At 49.2% G+C, this 15194-nt stretch overlaps 1 protein-coding gene across 6 annotated transcripts in view; it reads left to right on the plus strand.

The window, feature by feature from the left end:
- Positions 1-15194, plus strand: part of NCAM1 (neural cell adhesion molecule 1) — a 254244-nt gene that overhangs the window by 208167 nt on the left and 30883 nt on the right. For 4 of the 6 annotated variants that reach the window (XM_019510735.1, XM_019510744.1, XM_019510753.1 and 1 more), the window contains 2 exons: positions 4815-4939; positions 8182-8362. In XM_019510735.1, coding sequence (XP_019366280.1) covers positions 4815-4939; positions 8182-8362 — 306 coding nt within the window. Of the gene's footprint in view, positions 1-4814; positions 4940-8181; positions 8363-11520; positions 13742-15194 lie in introns of those variants that run through there. The other 2 variants (XM_019510769.1, XM_019510778.1) reach the window with 1 other exon arrangement.

Consider the following 15194-nt stretch of genomic DNA (forward strand, 5'->3'; position numbering starts at 1 on the left):
GGTCACAAGCTGGCGGAGGGAAGGTTTAAGTTGGACATCAGGAGGCGCTACTTCACGGTCAGGGCGGCTAGAGTCTGGAACCAGCTTCCAAGTGAGGTGGTGCAGGCTCCCACCCTGGGGGTTTTTAAGAGGAGGTTGGATGACCACCTTACTGGGGTCATTTGACCCCAATGCTCTTCCTGCCATGGCAGGGGGTCGGACTAGATGATCTGCTCAGGTCCCTTCCAACCCTAGAAACTATGAAACAACTGTCACCCTCGGCGGGTGGGAAGGCTTTGGAGTGACCGTTCCTGCCATCACAGAGATGCTGTTGATGGGTCTGGGAAGAGCCGAGGGAATGAAAGGGAAAACAAAGGGTAGAATAATGGAGGATCCCACCTCCAAGAACAACAAATACTTCTATGCAAAGATATACCAGAAACCCAAAGAGTCTTAAACATATTGGGGAGACGTCCCTTTTCAGAGCAGCTGCAGAGTGGGGGTTTACCTACAAGAGAAGCTAATAGGCTTCTAGTTTAAAGCAAGGCCATAACAAGCCTGGTTTAGTCTACCACAGCAATACTTGGGCCATGTCCCTGAGCCACAAGTGGCTTTTCAGGGGGTGCTACAGCATTTCCATTTGGAGCTTGTTTCCCTCAATTCACCCCTGGGTTTGTGTGCCGTTGTGACCTTTTGGCTAGCACTGATTGCTCATATGGGTCCCGAGCCACTCAGAACTGAGTGTCGCTCGTCTAAAGTTACCGTTTGGGCCAAGTTTTGGGTCTTCTCATTGTGGCTTTACAAAAGCCTGTTGAGGTTTGGGACTTAGAAAAGCCTTATGGATATCAGCAGTGGTAGAGTGATGTCGTAGCCATGATGCTTCTGGCATGATGCAAGAAGCAAGGATTTTGGGGGGTGATACCTTTTATCGGCTTCCAAAGGATTTAACACTTCGCAGGCCACCTGCATGGCCTGCTAGCAGCTGGTAGCAGAAAATACTAGCATAAAAGTGCAAACTGGTAACCTTGGGGTCTAGGGGGAAGCCCTTCTTCCCAGTGGGAATCCTGCAGTTTCTTAGTGAGGGGCCACTGGAAGCTGTAGTGTTCACCGTTCATCCGAACGAGAGCTGCAGGCTTGTTAACCCTCAGCTGTTTGTGATAGGATGTGCCAGAGCAACATGATAGATTGGACTTTTCCATTCCAAGTGTTGGGCCAGGCAGAACAGCTGTGAACTCTAGCAAGGTAGGATCAGGCCTGTGCAGCTGTCTTGAAAATGCATCCTGCTACCCTTGGCCATGTTTGTCAGTCTCTTGTGCAGCATCAGGGAGCGCTGCTCGGTGTGACAGGTGCATTGGCAGAGCTGTGGGGCTCTGAGCCAGACTAGCACGAGCTGCTGAGGTTCAAATGGATGGGCATGGGAGAGGGTCCCAGGCTGACAAATCTGGGGAAGCAGCAGCCCATCTGGGTGGAGAGAGTGGCAGAGCTGGGTGTGGGGACTGCCTGCCTCTCTTGGCTCTAGTATCCCGGTGCTGGCACTAAAAAATGCTCAAGTTTAATAAATATTAATACCCCAAAGTGCCCTATCTCTGTATAATTATAGTTGACAAAGATGCTTTTTTTGTGTGTCACTGCTCTAATCATTATATAAAATATCTGAGAGAGTGAAGGCTCTGTGATGAGACCAGCGGATAGAGTATAATTAATCCTCAGAGTTTGCTGGGAGCCCTGCCTGCTGACTGCAGCTGAAATGTAAGCTTTAATTTACAAATAATTACAGCACTTGTTTTTCTAAAATTATCCATAATGAAGTCAATCGGACTGTCCTTCTGCAACACAGGCACATGCGAGGAATCTAAAAATAATCTCAACCATAAAACCCTGGTCAGTAAATCCATAGCATCCTGTAAGACCCATAGAGCAAACCAGAACATTGCAGTCTAAACTGAGGCTTAGCATTGCTTGCGTACACAAGTGATCTTCATTTGCTTATACTAATTAAGGGAAGACCCAATGCAAATTACCCAGGAGTTTATGAATAATAAAGAAGCCAAGATAATGGCATCAGGAAATGTTTTTCCTTCATTTATTTTGACAACTGTAATCTATTTTCCATTATTTATAACAATCTGTTGTAATGTACTACTAGCAAGTGTACTGCAGTATGTTTGCAAAACTAGCAGAAGTCTTAGTGAAACCTCACTACTGCCCCTGCTATGAAGTCTTTGTTGAGAAGAGAGTTAGAGCTGGCTCTTTAAGTGTGAATTATATGCTTTGTTGAAGCCAAGAGAAAGACTCTTTTGTTGCTGTTGGCTTGGATCAGGCTCGTTCTGAAGCCTGTGTTTAATTTTACAGGCTGGAGTTGTCCTATGTCTCTCTGATAGAATATTTTTTTTTTAGTTTTCCCCATCAGGTAATCTTGGTAGTAAGCACCAAAAGGGTGTAGAGTGCACTGCAGGCAGTAACCAGTGAATGTCTCGTGGGGGAGGGATGTTGATTCAGTAGGTTTTCCTGGAGAAAATGGAGATGTGGTCAGTCTACAGGTATTGATCACCAAAGGAAGCGTCACTTCCTTAGACCTGGCTCTGCCATTGCTTTGTCAACAGCCATCGGGGGCTGAAACACTGCGTACCCGTCCCAATCAAAGGCACGTCGGCAAGAGCAAACGGCAAGGCAGATGTAAATCGCTTTGCACAGCCAAGGTGGAGCGTGGTGTGCGGGGGTTGACAACTATTGTTTTAACCTTCCCGTCGTGACACGGTCACATCATCAGGCAGGCGGGTGGGGGGAGACCACGTGGAGAGTGTGAGAGAGGCATGGCAAAGCCAGCAAGCAGCCAGCCGCATGTGGGTCCGGAGTGGTGTGAAAGGTGTGCAATTTACCCTAGTCGAGCATCTGCAACAGAGAAAGGACTGATAATCACTCGTATGCTGCAACCTGATTGAAGTAATGCAGATGAAGGAAAGGACACTTTAGTAGGCAAGTCTGATGCTCTGAGCTTGGACCAAAACAAGAGCGTGGGTTTGTGTCCTGCTGGGTCAGCTGGGCACTCGCACAGCCCCCGGTAGTATAATAAATGGCACCTTGTGCTTTGAATTAGTTATCCCTACAACGCTTCAGGTTTTCTTGCTGGGAATAGAGTCCAAGATTGGCTGCCTGGGTAAAGGCACAGAGCAAGAAATCTAGCCCAGGTCACTGTACTATATCCATAGTACAGTCTGAGGCACATACTCGCTCAGGGAGCGGTCACTGGTGATTGAGAAGACTGTTCATTAATAATTCCTTTCCTCCAGGCAGATGGTCTCAAAGGAGGAAGAATTCCTCAGGTACCTAGAGACACGATGGGTGCCCACTGGGCTGTTCAGAAGCTCCACAGCCTCTAACCCCCATTAAATTAGCGGCCCCGAGTGACTCTAGAGTCATTTGCAAGTAAAACCATAGTGAATGATGGGGTTGCTTTGTTTTCTCTCAGGTTCTAGGCTTGCGGACTCCAGCTGGGCTCGACGAGTCCAGCTCAGCTCTGTGCTTCCCCAGTAACCAAGATGGGTATCAGCCCCATGCTCTCCTCAGCTCAGCAGGGCCACACGGGCTGAATTGAGCTGCTAAGCATTGGGTACAGGAATGGAAATATGGATTAACCACTCGGTTGATAGAGGGAGAAGAGAAGGGGAAGAAGCCACGCTGGGTTCACAAGGCTGCAAGGAGTAAGGTGGTTAAAAATGCAGACTGCTTGTTAGCGTAACATTGCAACATGTCGCTAGTTCATAGCATCAGAGATCACGTTATTCTCTGGGCTGAATCATCTCTGATTTTCAGTGTGGCCCATAAACATTTCTCCTTAGGATGGCTGAGTCGAGATGGATTTTGCCTCTTGTCCTGACCAAGCCCACAGGCACAAAAACTTCCCTGTTTCCCCTGGAGCTTCTGTCTTGTGACCACTTTCTTTCTCCCTTTGTGCCTGAACAAAATCTGTTCCTAGAGAGGGCCCCATAGCAGATCAGGCGGGGCTCAGGAAGGACGGGCGCAACATCCCCATGTGCAGTGCAGGGGAGACCGTGGAGTTTTCTGTGGCAGAGGTTTCTTGGCAGGAAGCTTCCCTTGCCAGTGTAACACTGAGCTCACCTGACCTGACCCCGTGAAGACACACAGCCACGTAAAAGGTGTCAGCCAGCACAGCAGCAAGGTCTTCCCTGTCACAACACTGTTTCTGCAAGAGAGGGAAGAATACAAGAGTAAGGCTGGTGCGGAGATGTTTGTAATGATGTAAGGCCATTGCTCGTTCCCTTCGCCATCATGACTATTAGTTACATTGGGCAAAAAATATTCCAGTCCAGTATGAATAGCTTTCCATGGTGAGAAGTGCAGGGCAAGCTTGTGCTGTTCTCTTTGTAGTGGGGAGATAAGAGCTTGGTAATTGCAGCTTTGAACTGGATGTGAGCTTGATTCTTGTTCTGTTTGAAAAGTGGATTAATAGAATCAGGAGAAGGGACTCGGCATGGGGGAAGGGGAAATGTCCTCTGCGGGATGCGTACAAACCCGATGGACAGGAATTGACTCTTGCCATGTGCCTGGTCAATAGTGGGAACCACTAGCAAATGCAGAAACAGAAAGAAGCAGCCCTGTGCAAATGGAAATCCTTGGTCGCAAGGATATTAGATGTTAGATATTGTGCCTCATGGCAAATACTGGCACAGCCCAGGAGTTGGGGCACATGCCGTTCCTGAAGGGCTGGAGCTGGAGTGGGGGGGTGGTCACCTCTCCTGAGGCAATTCAGGCTGGGTGACTGCTTTGTGGGTTAAACAGCTGGAAATGAAATGTCTGAAACACCATTCTTGCAGGGGAACCCAGCGCACCCAAGCTGGAGGGCCAGATGGGAGAAGATGGAAACTCCATTAAAGTGAACCTCATCAAGCAGGATGATGGAGGCTCCCCAATCAGACACTACCTGATCAAGTACAAAGCTGTAAGTACAAGCTGTGCCCTGTGGTTGCAAGACTATCTTCATTACTCTTGGCTGGTTATCTAAGTAGCACTGAAGAAAGCTGCTCCTGTCTTAGAGATGTGCTCTGCAAGGTTGTCTTCAAAGCAGACCTTTTGAACCCCAAAGAGCTTAGTCTAGGCATGACATAGGACACAGCAGGCAGATAGGATAAGCATAAGGAGAAGGTTGGACAGGGAGATAAATATTGTATGGTTTCATAAAAAAAAGTCCTGGCTTCAACACCTGCCCCTTGATGGGCCAGTTCCCTCCATCTCCACCGGCCTGATGGCATATATAACTACGGTGGTAACATGGACAGTAGATCTGTTTCCCCATGTCGTTACCCAGCTTGGGGAAACAAAGGGCAGTGTTTGTGCAAATATTCAGGCCTGAGACACTCACGCTGCTGCCAGCTGAGCAAGCAAAGACAGCTTTAACCTTGGCTTCTGCTAGCTAGGCGATGTTGGTGCTGTCAGGTCTCCATCAGGAAAAACACTGCTCACAAAAGACATGACAGCTGAGCGAGGCCACAGGAATAGGACTGTGATGAAGCAGCTCAAGGACCTGGCAATCTTCACGGCTGAGGAAGCTTCACCAAAACCTACTGCTGCTTTTTCTGTTGTCAGTGCAAACTGTCCCAGCATTAGTGCTCCTGGGGGCAGTTAAATGGCACCAGGGCTGTAGGAGGAAGTGCAGCAGTTCTCTGGCTGTTCTTATCCTGGCAGCCCTGGTGGGAATTAAATCTCTGCCCGCTGCTGGAAAAGCACTTTGCCTTTGGGGGGCCTGTCTGACAGGCGTGCTGGGAACAAGTGGCCCTCCCCACGCTAGAAACGATGCAGCCGCCAATACTCGCCCAGCAGGCAGGGCTTATTCAGGAGAACTCTTCACGGGTGTTTCAGTGTCAGGTAGAGATGGAGATGCTTGTTATCTTGCCCAAGCGCCTCCTGGGGCCTGGCTGAGGTAGCATCCTTCATAAGTTCTCATTTATTGTTTTTTTTCCAATTACTTGCTAAGAAGCATCTGTTCTTCTTCCCACTAACACACATTCCCCCAGGATGAGATCCCACCCAGTCCCTCGCCTTCCAGAATCGTTGGGTGCCTTCTCCCTGCTCCTCTCCCTCACCAAACCTGACTGGCCAGTGAGATGTGGGTGCATTTCAAGGGTGCGCGGATGCCACAGTGGTCAGTGCCATGCAAACCACTGAGTACACACTTTGGGTGCTGGTGATGAGGCCTCACTGATCGGCTTGGGGTCAGTGGCAGCTGATGCAGCCAATGTCATAGCTGTTCCTACCTGAGACAGGCTTTCCTCTCCTCCCTGAAGAAGATGACAAATGCCTTGAATATTTTACAGTGACAATGCTAAGAACAGGATGGCCTGAGTTGTGGTTGCTCCTGCATGGGCCATCCTGCTCCAAAGACAACTTCCTGATTCACTGAGGCTGAAAATAGCAAGAGGGAGCAACTCACCTATTAGTCACCAATTTGCCCCTCTGCCTCCATGCAGAGATGATATTCTAGAGCTGGCTTTTTTCCCTGATTAAATCCCTCACATGATTGTCAGCCTTCTCTACTGCCAGGGCTCTAATCTTAGCATTGTGGTAATTTCTCCATTACTGTAAGCTTTACAACACAACGGAGCATCTTTTTAAATGATGTGCTGTAGCACAAGCCAGAGGCGTGGGCGTGATGGAGCAATGGTGCGGTGCCATTCTTGGGCCTGTGTTATGCGGGAGATGGGAGCAGGTGGTCAGAATGATCTTGCTCAGCTTTAAAACCAATGAAGACCATTGTGGTCATTGCCCTTCAGGCCAGTGCTACCAGCAGCCTGCATGGCTTTCTCTTGAGCTTCATTGCCTGGCCATGGCTCCGCAACTGTGGACATTTCCTTCAGCCCCTTAAGACTTTTCCTAGTACTGCTGTAGATTTGTCCTCAGCTCATCTGCTAGTGGGGTTATGGCCCAATTGCTATAAACCACACTAGCTAGGCCAAGCAAGCTCTATACAAAACGGCTTCCTTTTTCCCATGAATGGCTTAAAACGTTATTGCGAATAACTGGCTTGCCTGTAAGTACTTCTAGATGGAGTACTGTGTGCAGGTGGCGAGGGAAACATGGTATCTTCCTTGGCGCAGTAGTTGTTACACCCGGCACATACAGTGTGAACACAACCCTCTGGGGATAAAGTTCCTGCAATAGTGTGCATTTCAGCTCCTATAGAGCTAGCATGATTTATAACTCAGGTTAGTCCTGGCCTTTATGTGGCTCAGACATTTCTAGGGGTGGAAGGGATCAAGCAGCTGGTCTTGGGGACGCACCAGTTCCCTGCCATTACTGACTCGGGACGCGAGGCAAAAGTTGCTACTTGAGGATAATGACAAATAGCAGGAGTTACCACAAGCCTTCAGACTGCATTTCCCCAGTGCAAGAACAGAGGCCATGAACGCCCTCTTCCACCATGCAGCAAGTGCCCTGGACTCCCAAGCCCACCCAAAGATCTGGGTGCCCTATTCCCATGATATCCAGGTTTAGGTATCCTGATCCCTCTAGAAATGTAGGACTGGGAGGGACCTTCTGGGCTGTGGAGTCCTGTACCCTGCCATTCCAGGCAACCATCCAGCTAGTGAGCCCCCAAATTTGTCCCCTCCAGCCCCTCTCACACCAGAGCTGCACCACACCTTACGAAAAGAAAGACACCAGTGTAAAACACAGGAGAGAGAGGGGTCCCGTCAGTGCCTTGTCGCTGCAAGGGCAGAGAAGTTATTAGGGTAAAATACTCTTGAAAGTGGCTCTATTAGTGTTTAAATGGAGCGCAGTCAATAGACTGATCATCTGGGCCAGATCTCTGCTCAGGTGCCTTTTGACTTCTTAGTGGTTTGAGTTCTCCAGAGCCTCTGGAGATCTCCAGCTGCAGAGGTGCACACACAGGGTCACCCCACTAACCAGCTGTGAGCGGAGAGGAGGAGCCAATCTGCTTTCTTGGGACATGGTAGCATCACGCTGGCAATGAGTAGGGAAGGTGCTGGTCAGCTTCCCAGACTCTCCATCAAGGGGCCTACCCCTAGGATCAGGCTGAACTTGGTCCCCTACATTTTCTGAGAAGCCAGAGTTGATCAGGAGTCTCCCCATCTCCCCAGCCCTTTGTGGTGTATTAGTTCATCAGTTCCCACCATTAACACCCCATAACGTGTTCTGCATTCCCACCTGTACTCTCCCACTCTCCAGAAGCATTCCTCCGAATGGAAACCAGAGATCCGGCTCCCCTCCGGCAGCGACCACGTCGTGCTCAAGTCCCTCGACTGGAACACAGAGTACGAGGTCTCCGTGGTTGCAGAGAACCAGCAAGGGAAGTCCAAGGCCGCACACTATGCTTTCAAGACCTCCGCTCAACCGACTGTCATCCCAGGTACGACAGCCACAAGCTTTACCGTTGTTTTCTGCTTCCAATTAATGCAACAGTGCTGCATCCCTCAATGTGCCTGAGTAAACCCTGATGAGTCGCTTGCTTAAAGCCATTATCATAATTGGTTACCCATCCAAAGCTTAGTGTTGCCTTGTACATACCAGTGCTATAATCCAAGTTACGGTATGTACAGCACCGCAAGCTGCTGGTAGGAATGCTCCATGCGGATTTGTAGGAAATAGCTGCTCTAGCAGGACAGTCAGATGAGAGGAAGCTGTGCTGGAAACCTGCAAGCAGCAAAGCAAGGGGAAAACTCAGTTATCTATACCTTGCCTTTTGCCACAGATTTCCCTTCCCTTTTGCTTGCTTATTGCTCAGTCATTGTTCCAACTCAATTGCCAGTGGCATAAAGGCGTGAAGAGCTGCCTGGCAGGGTTAGGCACTTTCTGTGAATGGCCTTCATTAAATGAAATGGAGATCAAATTAAAGCACTTCCCAAAGCAAAATGGTTGCTAAAATAATTACGCTGGATATAGCCTGTTAGGCAAAAGAAATCAAATGGCGTCAGCAGCCCCTTTGGAAGCTGTTGCTTCAGACAGACCAGGGCATTCTTTATTGAGTTTCTCTCTCTACAAAATGAGACACAAGCACAAACATTGCAAAGGCCAAATAGCCCCGAATAGTCCAGGGACATTAGCAGTTTGGTAGTCCATAGGGAGTGTTAAAAGCTCATTAGCATTCCCTGTCCAGGTCTGTCTAAGCCAACCTAATGATCCAGCCATAGAAATCCCTTCCAAGGTAAGCCTTGGGGCCGGCTGCACTTCCAAGTCCAAACCCCAGTGCACAGGACTGAAAGCTGGCAGGCAGGGCAGCACGTTGCATCGCCCGAGCGACCAGCTCTGCGTGGAGATCATGGCTGCTGATCTGTTCTGCAGGGAGCGTTTAAGTTTGTTTCCTTTAGCACTTCCTCTGAGTCGCACTTTCTGCACCCAAACAGCCCAGTCTTTCCCTCTAGCTGAGACTGGAGGCCTTGGTCTTGCCCTACCCTTTCCTGAGGGATACAGCTAAGAGCTTGTGCAGTTTGCATGACGAAATTTCGCTTGATTAAGCTGACGGGCAGCATTAAGCATATAAATGAGTGACCTGTTAACACTGGATGCTTGGGGCCTGAGAGAGATGGGGATGCGTGCTTAACAAGTCTAGTTTCGGGTGGAAGGACACTCAGTAACACATTAAACAACTCACCTTCAGTTTTGCATTTCCAACAGCTCTAATACCTATTACCCTCATATATTTGAAGGACAACCGGGACTGATGTGCTGGGGGATTGGGCTGGATGTTTTATAAGGTCGTTTCAGTTCTAGGCAGCCAATGGCAGTAGGCTGGGAACAGCAGAAAGCTGGTTCTTGTATTTCCCTGTAGGCGAAGACGCAAAGTGCTGAGTAGTGCTTCAGTTCCTCCAAGCTTTTGTGTGAGCCCCAGTGCAAACGACCTGTCCTGGCACTGCCTCTTAGCATTTTGCTGCAGTCCAGAGGAGTGCCAGGATCTGTCTGGGACAGCTGGGATGATCTGCTCCACGTGTTTGGGGTACCCAGCAGCCAGGCAGCTCAGCTCTGTTGTAATGCATCTGGGCAGTGAAGGGGAGTGGGAGGATGGAGGATGAGCTCAAGCAGGCCCCGTGGAGCAGCTGCCCTTTAAAGTGGCAGGCAGAGCACAAAGGCGGCAAGGACAGAAACTGTGCTGCAAAGCCATAGGCAGGGAGGACTAGAAGGCCTCTTCTCCCATCTCACAGCATTGGCTTGATTCACTTGACAGAGAATCCCCATTTTGAATCACCCTGCATTGTAAATACCATTACTCAGAAACCATGCCTACCTAGGAGCTGTCCAAATGAGCTCCTTGACAAGAGTCTCCTGCCACGTCAGCCCCATAGACCGCAGTGCCTGGGCTCTGTCCTCCCCGAACGGAGGCGTCCGGTTTTAGATGGAAGCGGAGTGCCGGGCGGTTGAATGGTTGGAGTTACCTGCAGGAGGTTGTTGCTTGGTCTTGGTTTGGACTGTGGTGAATTTTAGGCCTTTGAAGGTGTTTGCATTGGCAGCCCCCTGGGCAGAGCCCCAGAGGGATAAAACACTGGGCCCAATCCCGAGCTCCTGTGAAGTGGCACAGCTCCAATGATGCCCAGGCAGCTCTGCCAGCTTGTGCCAGCTGGGGATCTGTGCGTCAGTGCCATGGGGTCACTTGTAGCTTTTATGGAGAGTTTGCATTTCCGTTTTAGAATAAGCCCCCTGGCAGAGGTCAGAGCTGATGTCTCCCACTCAGCAGGCCTCCAATTGACGTAGGATTAAGCCCTTTCATGTAGGCAAAACATATACTCATTACAGAGTCCCTTGTTATCCTCCTTGGTGTGGTTTTACGGCGCCTTCAAGGTGATTGTGAGGAGAAGGGTCATTATGAAAGCAATATGCTTAGGAGGCAGTTTGCAGATTCCAATAAGTGGAGACTGATTTCTCTGCAGAAGCACCACGGTTGTATTTCTGACTCCGTCTTGCCTTGGCAGGGCTGTAATCACCAGTATCCATCACCCACGCCCTTGGCACGGGAGCTCTGGGTGGGGGCTCGGGCATGAGGGTAGGTGGAGTGTCTGTGGCCGGGAGATGTTTTCTTAGCAGAAGGCAGCGTTGTCCTTTCAAATACCAGCTAATCAATTCCGCGCGTTCCACGTTTGAGCCTCCTGTTCCATCGTGTCATTGATTTTAATCCCATTTGCTTGCTATCCCCAAGCCCCGAATTCGAACCCGCTGCGCTGCTTCTGGCATTGCCGAGCTTTGGAGCCAGCCTTTGTGTTGGTGTTACTGCGCTGCTGCACTTCTCTAACCTTGAGCCATTTTTAATTTACTAAGTTAAATAAACCTTTAATTCCTATGTTTTCTATATTTATGACCTAATTTTTTTCTTTTCTTTTTTTTTTATCTATTTTTTTTCTCTTTCTCTGTCTTCCTTTCTTCCTCGTCCTTTTCCCACCCCCTGGTTCCTTTCCTGTGTCTGTCGTCATACATGTCACCTTGGACTTCACGGGGAACACCCACACTTGCCACATGCACCAAATTTGTTTTCAAACAACCATTTTTCCCCTCCTGGGACCCATTGTTTGGCACCTGCAGCGACCTTGGGAAGCCCATCAACGTCGTCCTCCTTTGTCTCATTGCTTCTTTCTGCAGTGACTCTGCTTTTGCTCTGTTAGAAACTTTAAAAGCAAAATGCAACAAAAAACCCCACAAAACAAACAACAAACAAATTTGCTTAAACAGGCCTGGCTTCCACCCAGGAAAGCAGGAAAGCAGCTAGTTTCCTTTGGAGGATCATATCAGTAAAGATAAAACATAAACACCACAGATCATTGTATGCAAAAGATTCAGTATTTTGTAATGAGGATAAAAGAGGGGGGTTTCCAACCAAGCATTTTCTCTTTAACATTTTTTTCTGTGTCGCTTATAATGACTTTGCCCTTTTGTTTTTTTAATGAATGTAAAGAAAATGGTTTGTTGGCTTTTTTCTTCTTCTTTTTTATCATAGGAAAGTATAATATTTAAAGCCTTTTAAAGTCCGGGTCTCTATTGGCTTTTCACATTTCTGTTTCTGATCACCACCTCTTGTACCTACCTATGAATGATAGTGCAAAAAAGCAACAATGATGCCTACATGTTTTCTAAAGCCCCATCCTGAAACCTAAACCCACAGATTTAAAAAAAGGGAAAGAAAACTTGTTGATTATGGTCCTTTCAAGTGCCCAGACTGGAAGGCCTCCCCCCTCCCACCCCGCCAAAACGGGGCTGTTGTGGGTAGGTTAAAACCCTTGGCCATCAGAAAGTCCCTTCAACACATTGGTCTGTACTAAAGCATCTTGTTGAGAACTGTATTAAAGGATTTAATTGTCCTTTCACATGGCTGAGTGCTTGGAACCCGCTGCCTGCTGCGTAATCAAGTATCTCCCAGCCCAGAGGGGTCTGGGATATAATGCAGCTCACAAGCATACTGATTTGCAGTGGACCCTTGTCTAGCATTGTCTGGCTATCCACTCCTGCATTGTCCACTTCCATCAAGATACGGCTTCCCCCCCCTCCACCCCTTTTAACTGAAAAGATTAGCTGGGGTCATGTAACCTGACAGTCTAAACTGTTATTACCGAACCTTAATAATATTCCTGGTTAACTGTGCATGAGACACCCCGCCAGACAGGATTAATCAGTGGTGTGAATTGATGCACTATATGCAGCTTCGTTACCAAGTCCTGTGTGTTGCATTTCATTCAAGCAATTTCAGTTGACCCTTTTTTTTTTCTTGTAAAAGTGGTCTCCCTCAGGAGTTGTCTTTGTGATGGGAAACCCAGTTAGCTCTGTCGCTTCTTTAAGCCTTTCTGAAAATGGGAGACTGTCTCTCCAAGGGCCTGGGGATATTCTGGATGAGATTGTGAACATGCTTTGGACATGGTTGTGAAACTTCTGTACAAAATCTCTCTAACGCTATCATTGCTCACGAATGGGATTAATTTCTTTCTAACACAATCTTCCCTGTTGGGGACAAGACACACAACCCCCCCATTAATCTCGTCTAACTAAACATTTATGCACTGCACGTAATTCTCTTGCTGTGTTCAAAATACAGTCGGACCTTGTTCAATGGAATCTGTGACATCCTCTTCTATTTGGAAGCATAAACACAAACTTCCTACAAGCTTAACCCCACCCACAGATGGGGTTTTCTTTAGAGAAGGACATGGCCCCTTCTCTCCGATGCTTTGCAGTCTATCCAGTACATGGCAACACCAAATGCCCCTGTGATCTTTTCAATGGCAGCGTCTCTTCACCTCTGCATAGGTGGTTAAAGCAGCGCGTAGCTCAGAGAGGGCTGTGGGTACCTTGGAGAGCTGCTGCGTCACTTGCCATGCAAACATATGAAGTGCCTGGGACAGGGTTAATGCCACGTGCATTTAACTCAAACGTTAGCTGAGGCTCGGTGGGTAAAAGCCCCAGTTTTTGAGCGATGTAGCAAAGGTTTCTGGGGGGAAATCTGTCTAGCTGGACCATTGTTTAGGGTTGAGCGCGATTTCCCCATGGAGTGCTCTCCAGGCCAGTTCTGTGGGGCAACAAAAAAAAAAAAAGGACAAATTCAGCCAAGTTTGGTTTGAGCCTCATCTTAGCAGGTGCCCTGTCACAGCCAGAGCTGTTCCTCACTGCCTACACGGTGGCCACCGTGGAGGAGCACAGAAGCTCGCTGCCAATACCTGTCACACTGCACTGTCCCGGTGCAGCAAAGATTTAGTCATGTCCAATGAAAGTGGCTGTAACGTGAGGTCCCTCGGCAGCTTCCAGCTCCTGCTGCACTTTGTGGTTTCCTCTGTGTATCCACAGTAATAAAAACGTCACCAAAGTTTTTGCTACTGCTTTGCACGGATTATTTGGTGGTACATGTCAGGTCCTTGGGGTTTTCACCAGAGAGATTTGGTAGGATCCCAGGCGTAACAGTTGCTTGAGTGGCCGTAGTTCTCAGAGAAGCCACCTGTCTTTTCTGAGTGTGCAGTTGCGATCCAAGTGCAGATCAGGGAGCCAGAGAGGGACAAATGCTCGGCTCATTGGCAGGTCTCAAGCTGGGTGAGCACAAATCACACCTGCTAAAAGAGCACTGAACCTTAGCTCTTGGAAGCATTAGCCCTGTCTCACTGGCTCGTCATAGGATGAACTACCTGGCCTGTGGAGTTCCAGCTCCTGCTGTCCCTCTGGCAAGGGCTAAAGCCTAAAGTGCTTGGTTTCAAAGATGCCTCTTCAGGCATGACCTTGGCTACACTGATTTATCAGCAGTTGCTAGCTGATGAGGCTTTGCTCTGCTGCGACTCAGCTGCACTTGCTCAGCGTCCGCCTGACTCTGCTGGGCCAGAGCAAGTATCTGCAGCTCTCGGAGAGCAGGTGGAGGTTCTCCAGCTAGTGCAGTTGGAAGCAGCAGCCCTCTAGCCAGGGGCACCGGGTAGATGGCAGCCCTGGTAAGCTCCAGCTGCATATCATGGAGGTCTGAAATGTGCCATTCCCACCCACCCTCCTGCAAAAGAGGGCAGGGTAGTGCTATGCATGCGCACCTGGAAGCGGGCCTGCAAGTCGTTCATGAGCACACCCGCTTCACAGCACCTCAGCAGCCGCTGCCGTGCTCTTTGTGGCTTTGGGATGCCAGCAACCAAGACTAAAGCAAGCAGGAACTGACTGGAGTCACACGTGGCGTTCACGTGGGATGAACGGTAGTTTGCGGTTGCAACTGCTGCTTTTCTCAGCGCACGGGCGGCAGTGGAGTCCGGCATGGTAAAAATGGCTGCTTCCCTGGGCTGGCTTTTCCCTCCTCTTCTCCACGGCACTGACTGTGCATCGTCTGCGCTGCTCCCTTCCCCGCAAGCCACCACAGAGCCCCCGAGATGCTCCGCAGCCTCCTCTCCGTGGTCCATGCGTCCCATCTGTCTCCGTCCAGTCCTGCCTCTTTGTATCCTGCCTATGCCCCCACATCCTACGCACGTGGTAGCCGAAACGCTCACCGGGAGGGTATAGCCGAATGTTACCGCCCTCCTCTGATGGGATGGACGCGCATGTAAGATGCAAAACCCATGGGCTGTTGTATTGTGCGCTGCCAGGAGGGCGGCTAGAAGGGGCTCTCATTAGAAGCTCGTATTCCATTGATAAATCATTTGCATTAATAAAAAAGCGTGGTTTTTTTCACTTCTTTAGAACCAAAGCCTCCCAGAATGTTTTTAAGCCCTGCGTCCATTTGTTTGGCCTGGACAGGGGACCCCCCCCCCCCC

The sequence above is a fragment of the Gavialis gangeticus genome, unplaced genomic scaffold, assembly GCF_001723915.1.
Source record: "Gavialis gangeticus isolate Ggan-Ray unplaced genomic scaffold, GavGan_comp1, whole genome shotgun sequence".
NCBI classification, from domain to species: domain Eukaryota; kingdom Metazoa; phylum Chordata; order Crocodylia; family Gavialidae; genus Gavialis; species Gavialis gangeticus.